This window comes from Lichenostomus cassidix, chromosome 4A, assembly GCF_008360975.1.
Source record: "Lichenostomus cassidix isolate B80296 chromosome 4A, HeHo_3.0, whole genome shotgun sequence".
NCBI classification, from domain to species: domain Eukaryota; kingdom Metazoa; phylum Chordata; class Aves; order Passeriformes; family Meliphagidae; genus Lichenostomus; species Lichenostomus cassidix.
The window spans coordinates 1,279,766-1,303,013 of NC_139485.1; the positions used below are offsets into that span (position 1 = coordinate 1,279,766).

Consider the following 23,248-nt stretch of genomic DNA (forward strand, 5'->3'; position numbering starts at 1 on the left):
CGGAGCTCCGGAGATACCTGAAGAACCCGCCCGGCGGCTCTTTCTCCCTCGGCTGTGCTCTCCCGAGTCAATGGATAACTTCCCAGCCCTGGCCATGGACACATCAGAGCTGAGATCTGCCGGGCAGGGACAGCAAAGTTCAAAACTAAAGCCACCCTCAAAGTCACTGCCGCTCCGGGCACAGGCCAGGCTGGGGGACAACTGCAGGGTCCTTGCAGATCCCAAGAAGCTGGGTTTTGTCCCACACATCCCTGGGCACAGGGTGGCACTGAGCAGCACCTCGGCTGTCCTGCAGGACCTTCCAGCTTCCCCCTCTGGAATCCCCGCGGGGAGCAGAGGGAGGACAGAGCCTCGCTGAGCCTCCCCGAGGGAGTTTCCCATCCACATATTCTCCATGTCCTGGACATGCTGTGGTGGCATCAGCATTGCTTCCTCCTCAACCCAAACCCAGAGGAGTCTCCGGTCGGTGCTGTCACCTCCCTGCTGTGCCATGTGAGACCACATGGCCTCTTCCAGGGTCCCCACAGGATTTTATCCCCCCTCTGCCTCCTGCTTCCCTCCCTGACCTTGACCAGCTGGATCTTGGCATTCCTGGAGCTTTAACAGCCCTGCAGGAACAGCCCATGCCTTGACCCAGGTTTTACAGCTGTTGCTTCACCGTCAGCACAAACAAGGCCAGGTCGGTGACAGTGACAGTGCTGGGGGGACACTGCAGGCAGGGGAAGACACGGGGTGGGAAAGGGAGAAAAGCTTCTTGGGATCCTGTTCTGCTGAGAAACCACTGAGGGATGAGCCTGAACTTCCACCTGGGCTCTGAGCCTGTCCAGATTTACCACTGCCCCAAAAGGACATTCCAGGGAGGAGTTTGGCCCAAAGGGACCTCAGCAAGGTCTGACATCTCTCCTGGTGAGGCTCTTTCCAGGGTTTCCCCACTTTGGAAGGACACTGCAGGTTCTCAAGCAATCAGCTGCCCTCTGAACTTCCCTGACATCCCTGTTATTCACTGTCCCAGTGAGTTCATCAGGAACAGCCTGGTGGCACAGGCACAGCCCAGCCCAGGGCACAGCAGTGTCCCCAAGGACAGAGGGGGGCAGGGAGTGTTCAGGTGTTTGGGAATGTGATGGATCTTTCCATGGGAATGGATGGAGCAAAACTGAGCAGTGCCCTGGCTGCTTCCACAGCGACAGTGTGACACCACACACCAAAAATGAGAATTTACATTAATATTTCCAGAGCAGGAGATGGCTGCAAACGAGTGGTGTTGTGTCACAGATCATGGAATGGTTTGGGTTGGAAGGGACCTCAAAGCTCATCCCATTCCACCCCTGCCATGGCAGGGACACCTTCCACTATCCCAGGCTGCTCCAAGCCCTGTCCAGCCTGGCCTTGGACACTTGCAGGGATCCAGGGGCAGCCACAGCTTCTCTGGGAAATCCATTCCAGAGCCTCACCACCCTCATTGTGAAAAACTTCTTCATTTATGTTTGGAATCCCACAAAAATCCCTTCTACTGACATGCTCTGCTTCACCTGCATGTGGGTGACCAGCTATGGAGATGTGGCACTTGGGGACAGGAGTGGTGGCCTTGGCACAGCTGAAGGAACAGACTCCAGATCTTGGATAGCTTCTCCAATCCAAATCTATGATCCTTTATACCACAGCTCATCCTGGCATCATAACCAAGATTGAGCTAAAGGAACTTGATTCAGTCAGGAAAGAGGATTTTCCTCACCAGAAAATGCAGCTGAAACACAAAACCTTTGGGAGGCTCCAGGGAATTGTTTGGTTTAACTCGATCCTGCAAGTGTAGGGAGGAAACACCACAGAGCAGGTGCTGCATCCTGCCAGGAGCAGCTCCTAGAGAGCCTGGAGAGTTCTGAGGAAAGGGGGATTTTGGGGGGATTTGGGTGGGTCTGTGCCAAAGGAACCATCTCAGCAGCCCTCTTGGGGTTGTTTCCAAACCTGTTTCCCAAGGGTTCAGGCCATGGAGTCCCCAGCCTGGCACTTCCTCATGTCCCTGTCTTGTCCCTCTCCCCCTCCTGGCTCTGCTCCAAATCCCTGCAGGATCTGTGGATGCTCCATTTCCCCTCTCAGGACAAACACTGGGAGCACACAAAGGTGAGAGGATCAAACCAAGGGCTGTGTCCCTCCTTTCCCTTCCCACAGCACTGGGACAGGGACTCACTCCAGGCTCACCCCATGCACAGATCCTTCCCTGCTTGGACACCCATTTTCCCAGAAAAAAAAAGCTTTATTTCTCATTTTCCCTCAGCCTGGAAAAGCAGGGGATGAAGGCAAAAAAAAAGCTTTTGGAGCAGGAAGGAGCAGAAGCCAGACCAGGTGTGCAGGTGATAAAATTTTATTACAAAACAGGAGATAGATCAATATTTGTGGGGGAATTTGGTGAGGGAGAAGGGTTCTGTAACAAACACAGCATCCCAGGAAAAGAAATCTTCCCCCACATTTTCCCAGTTTCTTTCCCATTGTGTTCATCTTGGACCACAAAGGATCACCTGGGAGAAGCCAAGAAGTCACACAGCACTTTTGGTCTATTTACAGTGATTTTCTCCCTGTTAGCACACACAGATGAGGCACCCACATTCCAGGGTTTATCCACTCCTTGCAAAGCTTTTCCAGAGTGTCCCAGGGGACTGGGGATGGAGGGCCCTTCATTTGTCACCCATGTCACATGGCTCCATCAGCACCGCTCCCCATCTCCCCGGATTTCCCCCCAAAAACAGCTGCCCTCAGCCACCAATACAAACCCAGAGCTGTCCACTCTGTCTGCAGAAAAATGAAGGAATAAAACCCGATGATTCGCCATGGTTTTCATTTTTAAAAGCAGAACGTTGTTGCCTTTGCATAGAGAACATTTGCATGTGAGGAGTTTGCATACAGAGCAGTGGGTAGGTGCTAAAACACTTCTGCCCCCCTCAAATTAAAAAAAAATATATATATATTTATATATTTACACACACAGAGTCCAGGGGAGGACAAGCAGAGGCTGTAGGGAAGAAAATTCCCAAGATTAGCAGGAAGATTATGTCAAATTCCCCCCGGATTTCAAGCTGCCTGTTGGGTGTTTTGGCTTTGTACTGGTTTTAGCAAACTGGTTTTGGGCTCCATCAGCATCACAGGGTGGGGAGAGGTGGGAATTAGGGATGGGATGAGGTTTCCTTCTCCAAAGGCAGAGGGAGGTGAAGAGACCCCTCTGAGAGGGTCAGGGTGGGGCTGATGGTGCCACACGTGGAGACCCTGGGCCTTGGGGTTTGGGGACATTCAGCCACAAGAGATGCCCCAAAAAACCATCTCAGAGCATGGAGGTTGGAATGGCAGCCCTGGGAGCTCCTGAGGGACGTGGGGACACAGGGTGGCCATGGCAGGGCTCACCCAGCAGGTCCCAGCATGGCCACATTGGGTCCCCAGCACCCCCTGAGCTTCCCAGAGACACCCTGGGAGAGGCTAAGGCATCATCTCCACACTGAAATCCCTCTGGAATGAGCTCATCCTGCTCCACCACTGCTCTCCAAGGGGTTTTCCCATCCTCACACTCCACTCCAGATGCACCTCTGGGCACAAAGCAGAGGTAACACTGGGAGGTTTTTTTGGGAAGGGGAGGCCCTGCACATCCTCACTCCTACAGCTCAGCCCAAGCTCCAGGGTGAGCTCAGGCTGCAGGAGGAGCTGAGGTGGCCTTGGCCAGGTCCTGCTTCATGCCCTGGACAGGAGCCAAACCCCACAGCCAGCAAAATCCATGGAAAACAATCCCCTTTTTGCCCAGCACCAGCCAATCCCAATCCACAAGCAATGGAAGAGCTGGGAAAAGGCCATGGATGATGTGCCCAAAGCTGAGCATGAGCCACACTCTGACCTGCTCTTGGGCATGGTGCCAAGAGGCTGCCAAGACCCTCCAGCTCCTGGTCCTGAGGGCTGGAAAACCATTCCCACTTTTGGGAAAACCAGCCAGCCATTCCATGGCCTTTCACCCCTCTGTTCCCACCCTCCCTGCTGGCACAGGAGGCTCCTGGCCCAAGAGCCCCAGGGAGGAGTCACCACAGAGCCATGGTTCATCCCAAAGCCTCCAGCACACCAAATCCTTCCTGCCCTCCTCTCCTGCCACACCAGACCAGTGGGATTGGTTCCATTTAACCAAGGAAAAGAACAACCAGGAAGCCAGCAGGGCTTTTGGGACCAGCAGAGAGGAGTGACCCCCAAATTCCAGCCAGCTGACCACACCATGGTCCAGCGGGGCTTTTCATCCCACACATCGATCTGTGTGTCACCTAAATTTATCCAAGGGAAAATAAGAGAGGAGGAGGGTGTGGAAGAAATCAATATTCTGTTGGACACAGCAGGCCCATTATTTGTTCCTGATTTATTTACAGCCCTCACAGCTGCTCGTGGAGCTGGCTCTTGTTGTGCCCAAATTTAACCCCTGGAAGGCTTCGGAGAACTGGGATGTGCATCCCACGGGATTGGGGGAAGGTGCTCAGGGAGCCCGAGGTGGTGAACCTGTGAGGTAGTCACGTGATTCCAATCTGAACAGCAGGATTTATTGGGATTTGTTTCAAAGATGCTTTTTTTCCCTTTTTTTGTTTTTCTCCCATCTGATGGAATGGCAACAGCACAGCCCCCGGTGTGACCGGCGGCCACCAAGTCCTTGTGGGAGGATTTTGGAGAAAGGCACCACTGGTGGATTCTGGGATACCAGACCTTCAGCAATGGCTTTTTTGCTGTCCCCTGGGTGGCTTCAAACCCAGGCTGGTCCTCCCAGAGACACCTGAAGTCCAAATTCCTCTTGGAAGCAGAAATGCTAAGGACACAACCGTAAAAACCTGGCCAAGCAGGGCAGGTGTTTGCAGTCCCGAGTGAATTGGCTGCCAGCAACGGGCTCAGTGGGACACAGGTGACGCTTTTGTCACCTGCTCTTGTGCTGTCCCTTGCTTGAAGGCACATCAGGTGAGTTTGTCACAGGTCTGTTCTTCCATGCCCCCATGGAGACCGGGATTGTCAGCCCTGGCACAGCTCCTGCTCTCACATGGCACCAGTGCCACATCCATGGTCACACAGTGCCACATGCATGGTGACACCATGGGACAGGTGCCACATCCATGGTTACACAGTGCCATATCCATGGTCTCACCATGGGACAGGTGTCACACCCATGGGTCACGGTGTCACATCCATGGCCTCACCATGGCACAGTGCCACATCCATGGTCACACCAATGAACAAGTGCCACATCCATGGTCTCAGCATGCACCACAGTGTCACATCCATGGCCTCACCATGGCAAAGTGCCACATCCATGGTCACACCATGGGTCACGGTGTCACATCCATGGCCTCCCCATGGCACAGGTGCCACATCCATGGTCACACCATGGGACACAGTGCCATGTCCGTGGTCACACAGTGTCACATCCATGGCCATGCCATGGGACAGTCCAAGAGGGTCCAAGTGAGATCTGTCACAGCCAAGCTGTCACATCCTCCTGGGCCCCCCAGGGGGGTAAAAACCATCCCAAAATGCCTTGAGACACGAAGTTGCTCCTGAGTGACAAATAAATACAGGATCGCCAGAAGGAAGCCCTTGGGAATCCAAGCTCTGTCACCCCAGTGCCACCAGGAGCCTCGTCAGGAGATCAGTCTGCAGTCAGGGCTCATTTGAAATGAGCTGGGTGAGTTGGAATCTCGTGAAACCAGCCAGAGTCGGGGCCAGGGCTGGCAGGGGCTCTCCTGCCGCCTCGGTGCATCACAGCGCGGGGTCCTTCCTATGTACAGGTCCTTCCCTGGGAGAAGGGAAGAGTCGAGCTGCCCTTGGAGGAGTGGGAAGGCAGGCTGCTCCTAATTCTGGTGCCTCTTCATGTGCAGGGCCAGGTGGTCGGAGCGGGAGAAGCAGCGGCCGCAGGCGTGGCACTTGAAGGGCTTGGCGCCCGTGTGCTTGCGGAAGTGCCGGGTGAGCTCGTCCGAGCGGGCAAAGCGCCAGTCGCAGCCTTCCCACGTGCACTTGTAGGGCTTCTCACCTGCCCGGGGACAGCCACAGGTCACACGTGTGCCCAGCCCCCCAAAAACACCCCCGGCCTCGGGGGGATGCCCAACTCCCCGGGCACTGCCAGGGCTCTCTGTGTGCACAGCCCGGAGCCACCGAGGGATTGAGCTCCATCAGGAACTGTCCCTCTTCACCCTCCAGCTGGCCTTCCAAAAGCCCACCCACCCTCTTGGAGGGGCTCAACCTCCTTGAAGGATTGTCCCCAGGAGGGCACCCAGGGCTGGTGGCACTTGGCACTGCCAGGGCTGCCTGGTGTGCACTGCCTGGGGGCACCGAGGGATTGAGCTGCACCCCCCTGGTCTCGTCCCTCTTTGCCCCCTCCCACTTTGCTGTCCAGGCTTGGGTTCTAGCACTGTTCTCCTGGATTTTGGAGCATTTCTGGCTAAAAAAGCCTTGTGAGTTTGTGAGGGGGGTTTAATAAAAAGCCACAAGTTCCTAAGGAAGGTGTTGCTACTCGTCCAGGTGTTGGGGGGGTGTCAGGAGGAAGACAGAGCTCTAAATCTAAATTTTAATCCGAAAAATCGACATTTTTTTGTTGTTGGCTGCCCCATCCCTGGAAGTACTCAAGGCCAGGTTGGACAGGGTTTGGAGCAATCCAGTGGGAGATGTTCCTAAAGGATCAGCCAGCCTTTCAAGACCCCTCCCAAGCCAAGCCATTCCAGCATTCCGTGACCTAACTCGGTGCCTCCGAGTTCCCCTGCCAGCAGCTCTGTACACAACTCATTGTGTTTCCCTCGGAGCGTTCAGGTGATGTCATCCCCGTGCCCTCTCCCCCTCCCTGCCGAACACACCCATTCCCAACCGAAATCCATTCAACCGGGAACCTTCCCGGCCAGCTGGGAACTGCGCTGGAAAAGGCCGCGGCCACTTCCAGCCGGGCCGTGGGGTGAACCCTGGCTGCAGCCCTGTCCCCACGCGGGGCGTGGCGCTCTCAAATATTGGTCCTGCTCTTAACAGCCTGAACAAGCAGGCAGAGTTCAGGGAATGTGCTGACATTCCCGACCTCAAATATTTACCCTTTCCCGGGCCAATTGCCGGGCGCAGCGGCGCGGCGGGAGCGCACGTCCGCACGCAGCACGCGTGCACAGGCATGTGTGCTCTGCCGGGACGTGCTTCCCGGGATTCCTTCCTCCCCATGCTGCCCAGGGAGCCTTTCCTCTCCCAGGCTGCTCCACAGAACCAGGGAATCCTGGAATGCCTTGGTTTGGAAGTGACCTTAAAGCCCATCTTGTTCTATCTGCCCCAGATCAGGTTCCACCAACTTCCAGGGATTCATACACCACCTTCCAGGGATTCCTTCCTCCCCATGCTTCCTAGAGAACCCTCCCTCCCACAGGCTGCTCCACAGAACCGAGGAATCCTGGAATGCCTTGGCTTGGAAGAAACCATAAAGCACATCTCGTTCCACCTTCCCTAGACAAGGTTCCACAACACCAGTTTCCAGGGATTCCTTCCTCCCCATGCTTCCATGGAGCTCTCTCCATGCTGCCCAGGGAGCCCTTCCTCCCACAAGCTCCCCAGAGCCAGGGAATCCTGGAATGCCTTGGTTTGAGAGGGACCTGAAAGCCCATTTTCCCCAGACCAGGTCCCACCTTCCACCAGACCCCATCCAACTTGGCCTTGAATAATTCCATGGTTGGGAATGTCACATTTGGCCATGAAAGTGAAATTGTTTGGCCACAGTAACAATTCCAGTGCCTCACCCACAGCAGGAAAACCCCAAAAACATGGATCCATGAACCTGGAGGAGACAGAGCAGCGAGGTCACTTCCTGCTCCTCACAAAGCCCTGCATGCTGCTCCACGGGGAGCAGGGAGGGGCAATTTTATGGCTCAGGTAAGCACGGCACTCGCAGCGGATTTACGAGGAGCTGGCAGGGGTTCTGTGGGACCTGGAACACGCCAAGACAAAGGCAGGATTTTCCCAAAGGCAGGATTTTCCCAGAGGTAGGATTTGCCCCACACAGCCCAGACATTGTCCCCTCCAGGTCACCCGGCTGGGTCAACCCCACCAAGGCCCTTCGGTTTCCAACAATGCCAGGTTGATGTCCAGGCTGGAAAGCCAAGGTTTCCCATTGTCCCAGGTTTCCCATTGTCCCCGAGCTGGCTGCCTGTCTCAGGCCAGCACGGCAGGGCAGGCTCAAACAAAGGATCCACGGTGGCATTCCCGGCCCAGGAGGCGGCAGAGCAACCCGGGGGTTTATATTTAATCTCACAATGGCACCCAGGAAATGAATGGTGGCTCCGGGAGAGGAAAACACCCAGCCATGGCAACGGGAAACCACAAGGAAAGATCTCCCTGATCGTGGATTTCTCAGGCAGGGAATGGGAGAAGGGATATTTTTAACCCTTTGGGTGATGCAGCTGAGGCAGGATTTGGGATGAGTCTGTGTTCTTGCAGCTCTGGTGATGAGCTCAGTGAGGCTGAAGCCTCCAGAGTAAAACATGAGGATTAAAAATGTTGGATGCAGAGATCCTGGGCCTGGATTGTAGGATGGATCTGCATTGGATTCCCTGCTTTTTGCTCATCCCACACCACCACCAGTTCTCCTGACTCCTCAGCTCACATCCTCCCTCACCTCTCCACCCTTCCCTCTCACAGCAGGGGAAGGGAAAGAGGCAAAGCCACTTGGATTTCCAGCCTGATTACTGGGAAACCTGGAAAAACCACTGAGTTTCACTGGATTTCAAACCCACCCATGTTTTCCTGGGTACATCTTTATATGTGATGGGCAAGGAGCTGCCTAACTCATGGATCATGTCCTGGGCACAGAGCTCAACCCTGTGCTCCCAACCAGAAGAGAAAAGAGATCTTCAATTTCACTTTAAAGCCCTGATTCCAGACTGTGATAAACCCCTATCAGCACCCAGCTCTGGGACAACATCCTTCCTGTTCCTTCCTTCCAGCCCTTCCGTGCTCTTTTCCAGCCCCCTCCTCCCCAGCCCCTGCCAAAAAAATACCTTAGCTCACACACAAAGCAAAATTCTTTGTTTGAAGGGCTGATAAGGGGAGAAGGGAACGGAGCCAAGAGCAAGAACCAATTCCCAGCCACAGAATGGGGTTTGGTCGTTGTTCATAAAAAAGAGAAGTGAACTCTGGGCCCAGCTTAATTGCTCTCAGCAAAGATCAGCCCTCCTATAAAAGAGATTTATGAGGGCACTGATGGTTCCTGGACTACCTGGGGATCTGATAAAGTCTCAGGTATAATAAATGCCTTAATGAGGGCGCCTGTGCTTGAGTGCAGAGTGTCACGGAGCTGGGATTAGCCCAGGGAGCTGGGGTGGGAGCTGCTCCGTGCTGGGACCCTCAGGAATGAGGGCACAGCCTGTCCCTACTGGGATTGGAAACCCTTTTCCATGTGGGTTCAGGAAAGTGGGACACAAGGAGACACCAGAGGTTCCTTCCTGTGCTTGGGAGCCACAGTGGGGTTTGACACAACACAGACAGGCCTGGTCTCCTCAGGGGTCCTAAATGTGCAACACAGGGCTTCACACAATCCTCCTGTAGGATCAGCAGGATCAGCCCCAGCTGGGATTTGGGACATGGCAAGGGAAGAGCTCAGAGGGACAGAAAATCACAGAATCAAAGAACAGATCAGGTTGGGAGGGATTGTAAAACTCATCCAGTGCCACCCCTGCCACATGCAGGGACACCTTCCACTGTCCCAGGCTGCTCCAAGCCCCAATGTCCAACCCACTGGACACTTCCAGAGATCCAGGGGCAGCCTCAGCTTCTCTGGGAATTCTATTCCAGAGCTTCCCCACCCTCACAGGGAGGAATTTCTTCCCAATATCCCATCTAACCCACCCCTTTTTGGGGGTGTTTTGGTACCTGAGGCTGGCAGCATTTCCTGGAGCTGCTCTTACCTGTGTGAGTCCTCTGATGTGCCTTCAGGTGGGAGCTCTTGGTGTAAACCTTGGAGCAACCTGCAGGGACAGAAAAACCACAATTTCCCTGTGAGAAAGGAGCCCTTGCTCAAACCAGCTCTGATATCTGAGGTGAGGGACAGAGCTGGGCCATGCAAATCAGCCTGGCTTGGCCTCAGCGTTAACTCTAGAGCGTTTGTTCTTAGGCAGACAGACTTTAATAACACCTTTTTCCACACAAGCATGCCATCCATGGGAATTGTGCTGGGAATTAGGGAGGGAAGAGTCAAGCACAGAGGTTCAAACCCCCCTTCCTCCAGCAGGATGAAAGCAGCCAATTCCCCCCATTTTTTGCTGGCTTTTGCTGCCCTTTGTCTCTCTGGATCCCTTTGCAAGGCTGGGGTTTGCAGCAGCCCTGGCCCAGCAGCCGTGGTGCAAATGTTCCAGGAAGCAGGAAACAGCCAGGGACAGTCACAGCTCGGCTTCCAGGTGCCTCAGCAGAGCCAGGGGAAAGTGTTTGCAGGAGATCAGAAGGAACAGGTTTGATCAAGGAAAGGGTCTGACGGAAACACCACGACTTGGGGAAAGTTCCAACAGCAGGTGCCTAGAAATGAGTCAGGTTTGGCTCCTCCTGAGTTTCAGTTGGATAAAGCTTAAGGAAGCTTCTCCTGCCCTTTCTGGCCCTGCTGCTTTGTGTTTTGACAAGCACATTCAAATATGAATTTGAATTTTTATGACCTGCACAAGCAGCATAGGGACATTTTTCATTCCAGTGTTTCTGGAGCCTCTTGCCCAGATCAGCCATTGGTCCCATCCTGCTCGGGAGCTGCTTGTCCCCTCCCTGGCAGGAGGGACAGGGCTTGGTCACCCAGTCCAGTTTTGCTTCTGGTGCTCAGAAGCCTTGGTAGCTCCTCACACTTGGGAGAGAGATCATGGAATCATGGAATGGTTTGGGTGGGAAGGACCTTAAAGCTCATCCCACTCCATCCCTGCCATGTGACACCTTCCACCATCCCACGTTGCTCCAATCCCCGTCCAGCCTGGCCTTGGACACTTGCAGGGATCCAGGGGCAGCCACAGCTTCTCTGGGAATTCTATTCCAGGGCCTGCCCACCCTCCCAGCCAGGAATTCCTTCCCAATATCCCATCTCTCCCTGCCGTCTGGCAGTGAGAAGCCATTCCCTGTGTCCTGTCCCTCCATCCCTTGTCCCCAGTCCCTCTCCAGCTCCTTTGGAGCCTCTTTAGGCCCTGGCAGGAGCTGGATGGGGGCTTTGCAAACAGGTCTCCCCTGCTCATCCAGTTCCAGCTGGGAATTCTCCATCCCCTCTGTCACCTCCTCACACAGACCATGGTGGTGAGAACTCCCTGGCATCACTCCTGGCTGGTGTCACCTCCAGCTGAAGCTCCAAGAGAAGATCAGATAGATCCCTGCACACCCAGGATGGCACCCAGGGTTTATTCAGCACATCTTGGGTGGGTTTTTTGTACCACAGACCAAAATCCTGCTAAAACCAGCTTTGCCTTGGTAATGAATTGTGCAGGATGGGTCTGTTCCTCTGACCTGCTGGAGGAATCTGTCTCAGGTCCACTTCCAACCCTCATCTGTCCCTACCATGACCAGCAGAAGGTAAAAAACTCAGCAGGAGCCACCAACCAGGAGAACCTGGTGCAGTTCTGGCTCAGAAAATCCCTAAATCCACACGATGCCAGAGGGTGGGAAGGTGTAAGCACAGAAAGATCTCTCTAAACCTGTCCTGTCCATACATACATCCTGGGATCACAGCTGGAGACAGGATCTGGCCGAGGCAGAGCCTCTGGGCTGACCTCCAGCCACTCCCATGCCATGGAGAGAGCCCAGCAGCCTGGCAGGAGGCAGTTAGGAAATGACTTTCCTCGTTCACACACCCCCATGGGAAAACTGTTTGCTGATCTACAACTGCTCAGCCCTGGGGAGCAGCCCAGGAAGTGGGAGGTGCGTCCTGGCTCCAGGAGTGGCGATTTCCACACCCTCAGGCTGCTCTCCCTGGGATCTCTCACATGGCCTTACTTCCCTGCTGTGTCTCATGGAATCCCAGCATGGTTTGGCTTGGAAGGGACCTTTGAGAGCCTCTCATTCCAACCTCCCTGCCATGGCAGGGACACCTTCCACTAGCCCAGATTGCTCCAAGCCCTGGCCTTGGACACTTCCAGGGATCCAGGGGCAGCTTTTCTGGGTCGACCTCCAGCTTGAGGGTTTGCAGCAACCTGGGATAGTGGAAGGTGTCCCTGCCCATCCCATCCGTGGTGGAATGACATGGCCTTCAAAGGTCTCTTCCCACCCAAACCATTCCATGATCCCTCTGAAATGTCCTTCCACAGCTCCTGATGTAGCACATGGAAGGATGGCACAGGGATATTCAGCTCATTGCCTCTTTGGAAGATCAGAGCTGGGGCTACAGAGAGGCTCCCTGGGGGAATTCCCTGCTGGTTTTCCATCTGCTGTGTGAGAGCAGGAAAGGAAGGGTGAGTGGGAATGGCAGAGTGGCTTCATGTGGCTGCTCAGGGTTGGGAGACCAGAGAGATGCAGCAGTGAAGCAGCAGATTCCCAGCAGCATCCCTGGCTTTGCAGGAGCTCTCTGTCTCTCTGAGTTGCTTTTGCCAGACTATAAAGGGCGATGGGAGCAAACAGGGATCATGCAGTGCTGGTGAGACCAACCTCTTCCACTCCCTCCCACTTCCCTGGGGCTCCATCCACAGCTTCATCCCAAAAGGGATCTCAGAGGCCAACAGCAGCCCCCACCCATCCTTGGGGTGCCAAGAGACCCCCAAAGCCCACCCTGAGCACACCTGGGTAGTCACAGTGGTGGATCCTCCTCTTCTCCAGCTCGGGGTTGTTGCGCCTGTTGTACTTTGGGGGCTGCATCACCATGTGCCCCTGGGCCAGGCCGCCGACGCCGTTGGCAACCGGGGGCATCTGGGACGACTGGACCAGCTTCAGTCCGAAGGTGGCCTCGTAGGACGGCGGGGGAGAGATGGTGTTGATGAGCTCGGGTTGGTTCTCGGGGCTGCCAGGCTGTGAGTTGGGGGGCGAGGGGGGCAGGCTGACCCCTGGTGAGGGGTAGAACTGCCCAGGGATGTTCCCAAAGCTTCCCTGTCCCTGCGCCACCTGTGGGTACTGCTTGAGCGGCCCTGCCGGCTGCACTGCTCTGTGGGCCATGCTGGCCACTGAGCCCGTGGACATGGTGACCCCGCTGAGGCAGCTGATGGCCGTGGTGCCACCAGAGGAGGACGCCAGCGTGGGAATGTCGGCGCCCAGGGGCAGCTGGAAGAGCTGGGATTGCTGTGGGTGGGCGGATAGCGGGATCTCCGCCGGCATCTCCTGCTTGATGAAGATGTTGTTGACCGCCACCGACTGCGGCATGCTGAACACGCTGGTGAAGTCGGGCAGGGTCTGCGTGGCGCCCGAGGAGGACGAGCAGGGCTGCGAGAAGCCAGTGCCGGGCTCGGTTTTGATCTGCGGGAAGGGGGCTGCGGATTTGGGGGGCCGGTAGAGCCCCGTGCGCAGGTGGGTGGTGTCCGGCAGGATGACGTTGATGTTCACGCTGTAGGGTGTGGAGTTGGGCTTCTCCGTGGAGAAGAACTCATCCACCACCGAGGCGCTCTCCCGGCGGTACTTCTTGTCCGGCAGCATGGGGATGGGTGGCACCTCGCTGGACAGGTACTTGTCCATCTCCGAGCGCGCCTGTGGCCAAAAACACCGACAAGGAACTGGGAAAAGTGACCTTGACAGCCGGTGGGGGAGGACAATGTTCAACGGGGATTGGAGTGAGCAGGAAATGGAGGGAGCAGCAGGAACCTGAGCTGAGGTGATCTAGCTCCGGGTCTGACTCAGGCAGGCTCCCCAGGGCTGAGTCAGCGTCCTCTGCCCCACTTCCCTCCTCCCCACCTCTCTGATAACCCTGGGCAGTCAGGGAGAGGAGGCAGGCAGGACAGAAATCAAACCTGATCAAGAGGAAACAAGCTTTGGGTATGAAGCTTTGGCCACACAAACAGGAGGATTGGACACTGGGAATGGGATGGAAGCAGCTCTGCTCCACCTTGGCTCTGGTCTCCTTTAAACTCAGCAGCCTGAGGAGTGTTTTATTCTGGGACAGTCTCTGTAATTAACAGGAAGAATTCCTAGAGGAATTCTAGGACAATATTTTTAATTAATTTGGAAGCATTTAGGTCTAGAAATCTAAGTGATGTTGCCACTCATTTAATTAATTGAGAATAATTTGGTCCACTAATTCAGCAGCTTCTGAGCCTAAAATGGGAACAGGCTGTTGCTGCCTTCCTGCCTCACCTGGGCCGTGACTCAGCCTAACCTTTGGGTTAGTTCTGGTTTTACAGAGCTGTTTTTACAAGCCTGGCTCCTCCAAGCTACCAGGACCTCTGGCTCTGGTTCCTTCCCCTCCTGGTTCATCCCACTGGATCCAGGCCCAACAACCCAGCGGCTTGATGGAGCAATCCTTGAGGAAATTCATCCCCTGGCAGTGAATGACTCAGGTTCTGCTCGTTGTGGTTGCAGATCCCAGCTCTAAAGCCTTGTGCAGAGCTCCAGCCCTTAATTGCGTGGTTCTCCAAGTGTCAAAGCCCTCGGAGCCTCATTCCTATGGAGAGCAGCTGGAAAAGCACCAGGTTTCCCTGGCAGAGCCCAGAGCGCACTCCAGGAGCAGGAGCTGAGCTCAGCCCACGCCCTGAGCTGAGGCTTCCAGCCCTGAACTGTGTCACCAGAGTGCCATGGGCCAAAGTCAGCCCTGCTGCCACCTCAGGGCTCTCAACAAAGCTGGGCGGGAGCCAAGAGATTTCCTCGCCCTTTCCAGGGAAAAGATCACGGAGCTTCCAGCTCGTTCAGAGAGCCTTTGCACCTCTGGGAGCCGTGCTGGCAACACATGGCTGAGCTGGCTGTCACCCAGGCACGGGGACAGCCACAAATCCACCCTCTGCCACTCGGGAAGGAGCTCAGGGAGGCTGGGCAGGGAAGGGCCATGCTGGGACTGGTGTGTGAACACACTGTGCTGGGAATCCTATGGAATCAGGGAATTGCTGTGCTTGGGAAAGACCTCTGAGGTCATCGAGTCCAACCATGACATGTCTGTCCTCATCAAATGTGGAGGTCCTGAAGGTCCCTGCCCTGGTTAAAGGAAGCTCCAACAGCCCCTCTGGAGAGGGAGCCCTCACTCACTCAGGCAGAGTCTAAAGCTACTCATGGAATCATGGAATATCCTGAGCTGGAAGGGATCCACCAGGATCATCCAGATCAGCCCCTGGTCCTGCACAGACACCCAACAATCCCACTCTGATTGTCCAAACACTCCTGGAGCTCTGGCAGCCTCAGGCTGTGCCCATTCCCTGGGCAGTGCCCAGCACCGTCTGGGGAAGAACCTTTCCTGATCTCCATCCCAACCCCCTGGCACAGCTCCAGCCATTCCCTGGGTCCTGTCCCAGGTGCCTGTTCTCCCTCTGTACCCCGAGGCATCAGCAGGAGGCAGGGAAGGGAATGGAGACCTTCACCTCCACTCCATCCTCATGGAGAGCTCCAACCCGCGGTTCCCTCCCTGTTCCCCGCGGTGCCCCGTGCGGGTTCCCTCCCTCGGGAGAACCACGGCAAAGCCCTGCAGCAGAGCCCTGGGCGCTCCTGGCACGGCTGGGTTCCCTCGGGAATCAGCTCGCCCCGGGCAGCTCGGGATGCCGCACATTCCTGAGCAATGAACGGCCCCACTTGGCAGGAGCAGGGCAGGGCAAGGTGCTGGACACCTTTTCCTTCCACACTTCCCTTATCTCTGGCATTTCACTTTCTCACCTTCAGTTCCCAAGGGAAGGTTTCCTCCCCACCCTCCAGCAGGTCCTTCTGCACAGGGGACCAGGGAATATCAATGGGGAAAGGTGTGGAGCTCAGAGGGCTTTTCCAGACTCAAGGATTCTATGGAGGGCCCGAATTTCAGATCCCAAAGCTGCCTTCTCAGCTGGAGGTTCCCTGTCCTGCCCCCTGTTTGGTGTCACCCAACCTCCCTTTCTCCATGACCAGCCCTCCCTGCAGGGCACAGGCTTTTCCCTGCCTTTCCCTTAAAACAGGCTCCTGGGAAAGGGCCGCTGAGGGACACCAGTGGCTGTCACCAGCCAGGAGGACACCAAGCCTGCCCCACTGCTCTGTGTGTGAACAGGACCTGGACAACAACAATCCCACCCCATGGAATGCTCCACTGTGCCCCAGTTCTGCAGAAATCCCAGGCTCCAGTGTCATTCCCACAGGGAGAAATGTGAACCTTTTGTTTGTGGCCCAGAAGCACCTGGGAAACACTGCCTGGCCAGGTGCTGGCACCTCCAACTCCAGAGCACTTCCCAAATCCAGCAGTTGGGAGAGCTGGGAAAGGAGCTCAGCCTGGAGCAAAGGAGGCTCAGGGGGACCTTGTGGCTCTGCACAGCTGCTGACAGGAGGGGACAGCTGCGGGGTCAGGCTGTGCTCCAGGGAACAGGGACAGGAGGAGAGGGAACAGCCTCAGGCTGGGCCAGGGGAGGGGCAGGGTGGATATTGGGAAAACTCCAAAAAGGGTTGTCCAGCCCTGGCTAGAGTCCCCATCCCTGGAGGGATTTAACAGCCATGTGTATGTGGCACCTGGGGACAAGGTGGCATTGGCAGGACTGGGGGAACGGTTGGATTTGATGGTCTTAGAGGGCTTTTCCAAATTAAACTATTCCATGATTCTGCGAAGTGCTCAGCTCAAGGTCAGCACAGCTGGGGTGACCAAGTGCCTTTCCAGCCCTCAGGTGGCCCTGGCTGTCACTCTTGGCTCCTGTCCCAGCCCCTGGGATCCAGCCCATGGGGATACACAGGCCATGAAGTGACAGTGACACACTGACACCAGGGACTGGCAGAGATGAAGGGATGTGTCCCAGCTGGCAGCAGGGACAAGAGGAGGGAGTGGAGTGGGAATGGGGAGTGAGGAATGTCCCAGCTCAGTCCTGGGGACTTCCATGTTTCCTTTTCCTGACGGGAGCAGAAGGACACAGAGGAAGGGATGAGGGAAGCCACTCACCTCCAGGATGAGCGGTGGCATCCGCTGGTCCATCCTCATGGGGTGCAGCTGTGGGCAGGCAGTGCTGGGTTAGTGGGGTGTCCTCCCCCGGGCACAGCCACCCCAAACAGCCCCCAGACACCCCTAGCCAAGGAGGCCATCACCCCCCACAGCCCCCACAGCCCCCAGAGCCCTCAGAGCCTCCCCAGAGCTCCCCAGAGTGTCCAGGTGCTACCCTGCCACCAGTGTCACCTCCCACCCACTCCCCATGACATGGAAGCAGCTGGTGGCTGCCCACCAGGGGTTAATGATTGCCCACCAGGGGTTAATGATTGCCCACAATGAGTTGATGGTTGCCCACCATGGGTTGATGGTTGCCCACCAGGGGTTGATGGTTGCCCACCAGGGGTTGATGGTTGCCCACCATGGGTTGGTGGTTGCCCACCATAGGTTTGATGGTTGCCCACCATGGGTTGATGGTTGCCCAGCAGGGGTTGATGGTTGCCCACCATGGGTTGGTGGTTGCCCACCATAGGTTTGATGGTTGCCCACCATGGGTTGATGGTTGCCCACCATGGGTAGGTGGGCTCAGTCAGAGCTTGTCCAAGGAGGAACAGGGAAGCCTCTTTGGAAAGAAGAGCCAAACGGGAAGCACAGAGCTCTCCCGAGGAGACTGAGGCACACAGACCTGCAGAGGCATGCAGCCCAGTGACACCAGTCACCTCTCCCAGTTCCCCCAGTCCCCATCTACAGCACGACACAGAATTCCTGCAGTGTGCTGGGAATGGGCTGGAAAGGCCTGGAGCAGCACCAGGGGCTGAGCCCACAGCTCCCCAAGCCATGCATGGACAAGCTCTGCAGAGCCAGGGCTGGACAAGCCCCAACCCCCCTGGATTGGCACCCACACAAAGGGATGGACAGCAGGAATGGGGCAGCTCCAGGAGCTCCATCCAGCCCCTGCCAGGCTCCTACACACACCAGACTTGGAGAATCCCAACTCCAGCTCCAGACATCCCAGCAGCAGGACTTCAGGGAGATTTGGCCTTCAGCTGGCACATTCCTGTGCTTCCCAAGGCAGAAAGACTTTTCCAGGGCTTCAATCTCCTTTATCATCGCCGTAAAAATGGCAGGGTGCTCCCAAATGTCCTGCACCTCTCCCTTCTCCTGCCTCCATCTCTCCCAGATTCCCACAGAGGCCTGAGGGCTTTTCCCAGATCCCTCAGACCCAGATCCTTTCTCCAAGATCAGTGCTCCAAACAGTCCACAGTCCTCCAGCACCAAGTAGAGGGGAAAAGATCTGGGATTTCTCCAAATCCCAAACCAATATTTCTCAGCCTCCTGTGGGATTGTTCTCATTCCACGACCTTCTCCCACTCACTTCCAGTGTGTCCATCTTCTCCACAACCACCTGGTTCCACCCAAACCTCTCCCATTCCTCCAGTCCACCAGGACTCTGGGAAAGCCTCCTCTGCCCTCCCAGTTTGGGGTCACACACACACTGGGATGGTCACTGAGACCAGCACAGGCTCCAAACCAGTGTGGGTTTCCCTCTCTCACCCAGAAAACCAGGGAGCAGCTGGGAGTTGCATCTAAAAGGAGGATTTTCCTTGCGAGGCCAAGGCAGACATGGAGCCCCACGGCATCGAGAGGATGGATGTCACCAGGCTGGGAAAACTGCCATCCCTGGAGATCCATGGGCTCCAGGTGTCCCTGGAAGCACAAGGAGATGCTTAAACAAGAAATCTCCTGGGCTTTGGGGTTGAAAGCTGTGTCCCATCACTGAAGAACCACCTTGAGAAGCTCCTGCATCCTCCAGCCAAGCTCCTCCACCACTCATCCCGAGCCTGTAGGGCTGTTCCAGCTGCTGGATCCTCTTTTGGGGATGAACCTCAAGAGGAAATCAACAATGCCTCTGCTCTGCTGATTGTCTGAGCCCTGCCCTGCTGTGGGGAGCAGGGAAAGACCAAGGAGGATTGGGGGAAAAGTGGGAAGAAACCCCATGGACACGAGAGCTCTACAGCCCCCTCAGACACATCCATGGACAGGGAGTCCCTGTATCCCCCTCGTCCATCCCAAGCAGGTCCTGGCTGCATCCCTGCCTGGAGCTGCTCTGGAGGGGACAGCTGAGGAGCCTGTGGTGGGTTCCCATGGGACAGCAGTGACCTGGAATGATCAGCCCATCCCTTCCTCCCTGCCTGTCAGCAATGAACCATTTCCTGGCTTTTTTGGGAAGGATTGAACTTATCCCACACCCAGGGTGCTCAGTGCATCCCAACAGGGCATGAGATGTGCTCTGATGGGGAAAGGCTCTAGAGCCTTCCAGGTGAAGAGCCACCAGGTTTTGAGTGGGATCACAGGCCTGGGTTCCCTCACAGCCACCAGCCAGGCCATCCCCACCATCCCTGGAGCCTGGGATGAGGGCAGGAGGCTCCAGCCAGACCATGGGAGTCATGGATCAGCAGTTCAGGGAAAAGGGGAAACACCAACAAAACTTCTGGGTGTCCAGAGGGACTGGGATTGTTCAGAGAACCCCACAGTGGTTTGAGTTGGAAGAGACCTCAATGCTCATCTCATTCCACCATCCCAGGCTGCTCCAAGCCCTGTCCAGCCTGGCCTGAGACACTTCCAGGGATCCAGGGGCAGCCACAGCTTCTCTGGGAATTCTATTCCAGGGCCTCCTCACCCTCACAGCCAGGAATTCCTTCCCAATATCCCATCTAAACCCACTTTGTTGCATTTGAAGCCATCTTTGGTGTGGCCAGGAAGGAACAGCCAACAAGAAACTCCTGTCACACAGCCAAAGCACAGGATTTTGGAGGGATTTTCCCCTCAAAGTTTGACCCTGGAGAAGCATTTCCTCAACTTGCAAGAGAAAAGAAAACCAATATAAAAGCAAGAAGGACAAGGCACAAACCAGCATTTTGTCCACTCCAGGACTCCAGTCTGTGTCACTGGACCAATGCTGGGCTCAGCACTGGCACAACCTGGCAACCAAAATTCCCTGGAGGATGGGATAACATCCACTGATGGGAAATCAATGAAACCAGTGGTTCAATGAAGAGTGCACTGACATCCCACCTCTCCCAGAATGGATTTCCAAGTGGATGGATTTTCCAGTGGCTAACAGGGGTGGATATGAGCCCTGCACCCCTGCCAGTTGCCATAGATCCTGCAGGATCCCTGGATCAGATGTCCCTGGCTGGGGGAGCTGCTCTCAGCTGTTCTCAGCCCAGAGATCAAACCAAGCAGAGTCCAATACAAACATTTCTCGGCAGCTCTGAGATAAACCCGGATTAAGCACGAGCAGAGAGCCGAGCTGGGGCTGCAGGGCAGGGTGGGACATGGCTGTCCCCTGATCAAACACCTCCTAATCTGAGGTGATAAATGACAAATGGCCAGAGGAACATCGGGTGCTGTCACCGCCCGGGCAGCGCTGGGGACAGGGAGGGAAATCAGTGTTTGCTAAACAGGCACCGAGCTCGGAAGGTGGCACAGGGAGGGGCTGGGGGTTCTTCAGGACTCCTGAGCTCAGCCCTGACCGGCCACAGCTGCCATTCCATCTCCCATCTGGAGATTCCTTCTCAGTTGGATCCCAGGCTCCTCTGGGATCCAGGCTCCTCTGCTCCCAGCCAGAGTCCAGCGTGCTGCTGGCACTGCTTTGGGGACAGGGTGGCAACAAAAATGTCACCCATGTCCAGGGAGAGCAGCCAAGAGTGTCCAACACAGAGGCAAACAGCAGAAGGATGTGGAGATGCTGGAATAAATCCAGAGGAGGCCACAGAGATGTTCCAGGGCTGGAGCTGCTCTGGAGCCAGGCTGGGAGAGCTGGGAATGTTCACCTGGAGAGGAGAAGGATCCAGGGGAGAGCTCAGAGCTCCTGCCAGGGCCTAAAGGGGATCCAGGAGAGCTGGAGAGGGACTGGGGACAAGGGCTGGAGGGACAGGACACAGGGAATGGCTTCCCAGTGCCAGAGGGCAGGGAGAGATGGGATATTGGGAAGGAATTGTTCCCTGTGAGGGTGGGGAGGCCCTGGCACAGGGTGCCCAGAGAAGCTGCAAGTGTCCAAGGCCAGGTTGAACATTGGGGCTTGGAGCAACCTGGGACAGTGGAAGGTGTCAGGGTTGGAAGAGGATGATTTTTAAGGTCCTTCAAGGTCCCAGCTCACTCTGTGTTTCTGTGATTCCCTGCTCTGGGGTTTCCAGGAACAGGGGAACAGCAGGACATGGCTCCAAGGGCAAGGGGGGCTGTCCTGTCCCTGGGCTGAGGGACCCCGGGGCACAGGTGTGGCACAACGGTTGTGCCACAGCCCAGCCCGGGCTCTTTCTCCTCCGTGCACCTGCACGAAACTGCAGCCTCCAAGGGAATCAGCAAACAATGGGCAGGATAATCATCAATCAACCCCCTGGCACGGCCCTGGCAGTGCCCCTCGGCAGGCTCACTTTATAAATAGCCTGTATTTATATCCAGATTTGGTTCAATATCAGCATTTATTGTCTCCTGGTTAAATATTGACCTGGGTAAATATTTGTTTCTCTGATGATTTGGGTTTGATACCGACCTGGATCGACGTTATTTTCTGTTTGTTCCTCAAGTCTCCTGGAACTCTCTGTAAAAGGGGATTAGCAAAGAAAGCCCTGGGACTCTTCCTTTCAGGTGCCCAACGTTTGGCTGCTGTAAACAACAAAGCTGTGTCCCAAAGGGAATCTGAGCTCCCGTGGGAATGTGCTGGAAGGCCCTGGATGGGCTCTCCTGCTCGCTCAGTCCCACAGGGCTCAGGGCAAGGATGAGGGGCTGCCCTCGGAGCATTCATGGATTATTTGGGTTGGAAAAGACCTCTGAGGTGATCAAGTTCAACCATTACATCATCCAGTCCAGACATTTCCCCTTTTCCTGCAGCAATTCCCTGCCAGACAAAGGATGTGAGACCTCATCCTGCCCAGAGCTGGGAGTTCAGAGAAACTCCAGGTTGAGAGCTGCTCCCGGAGCATTCACAGAATCCCAGCATTATTTGGGCTGGAAAACACCTCTAAGGTGATGGAAGTTCAACCTTCACATCATCCAATCCAACCATTCCCCTTTTCCTGCAGCAATTCCCTGCCAGGCTGTGGATAAAGGGTGTGAGCTCCCCATTCTGGAGGTGTCCCAAAGCCACCTTTTCCTGTTGTAAAGATAGATGCTGGAAAATCCCCCCAGGAGCACAGGGAGATGGGGACAGCCCACATCCCTTTGGGAGCAGAACCCAAGCCCTCACTGCCCCTGCACACAGAGCCTGCTGGGGGTCCTCAACCCCTTGGGGTCACAGCTGTCCCCAAGGGTGTTGGGGTGTTGAAAATTCCCAGATTTGGCCACCTGGGAAGGGAGGATCCACGCTGAAATCCCTGTGTGAGCTCTCCCAGATCCCATGGAGAAGCTTGCCAGAGGTATCCACCCCCAGCTCTGCAGCTCCTGGAGCAGGACATGGATGTCCCTTCACCAGCTTTGTGCCCATGGATGTTCCTCAGGGTTATCCCAGTGCTCCTTGTGCTGGAACTGCCCAAGGTGATAGCGACTTCCCAGGAAGCAGGAAGGCTGGGGATCTCCATGAGGCAGCTGGGAGAAGGCAGCCCCATTCCCACACTCGCTGACTGTGTTTGCTATTCCTTCCCTCTGGCAGCTGATAAAGGCTCCCTCAAAGGCAATCCAGCTCAGGAATTTATCACCGGGATCATGCCGCTGCAGGCAGCAATCCCAAAGGCCAAGGGAAGCAGGAAAAACACCCTCACCCAACTCCAAGGTCAAGGGGCTGGAAGAGGAGCAGTTGGGAACAGCAGCAAGCAGAAACCTTTCCAAAAATAAAGCCATAAATGGATTGGAAAACAACAAAACCTTGGAGTTGGAAAACACCGAGCCCAGAGTCAGCTCTGGGAGGAGGAGGAAGGGAAAAGCAAAGCAGCATCTCCAGATGTGAGGGTTGGGGGGTCCCTTGTTGCCATTGGGGTTGATCCACATTTTTGGGGTTGATCCCACATCTGCAGAACCACCAGGAGCCACCTCAGCACAGGATGGAGTCGGAAGGCAGCTGGGATTCAGGGATGGCATCTCCCCTCTCCCATCTCCTCCCCGGGCTGAGGACAACTCTCAGAGTGTGGGAAGGGAGGACAGGAGGGTTTGAGGGAGTTGGGCCTTTATGGAGTCAGCTAGTGTGGGAATGGGGCTGCCTTCTCCCAGCTGCCTCATGGAGATCCCCAGCCTCCCTGCTTCCTGGGAAGTCGCTATCACCTTGGGCAGTTCCAGCGCAAGGAGCACTGGGATAAC

At 55.8% G+C, this 23,248-nt stretch overlaps 1 protein-coding gene across 2 annotated transcripts in view; it reads right to left on the reverse strand.

The window, feature by feature from the left end:
* Nucleotides 1-2,343: 2,343 nt before the first annotated feature.
* The window catches only part of LOC146437245 (Krueppel-like factor 5), a 31,879-nt gene continuing 10,974 nt past the window's right edge, over nt 2,344-23,248 (reverse strand). For both annotated transcript variants that reach the window (XM_085060009.1, XM_085060008.1), the window contains exons 2-5: nt 16,976-17,023; nt 12,744-13,638; nt 9,918-9,977; nt 2,344-6,025 (exon numbers count right to left, since the gene is read on the reverse strand). In XM_085060009.1, the coding sequence (XP_084916135.1) occupies nt 5,847-6,025; nt 9,918-9,977; nt 12,744-13,638; nt 16,976-17,023 (1,182 nt within the window). In that variant the 3' untranslated portion in view covers nt 2,344-5,846. The remainder of the gene's footprint in view (nt 6,026-9,917; nt 9,978-12,743; nt 13,639-16,975; nt 17,024-23,248) is intronic.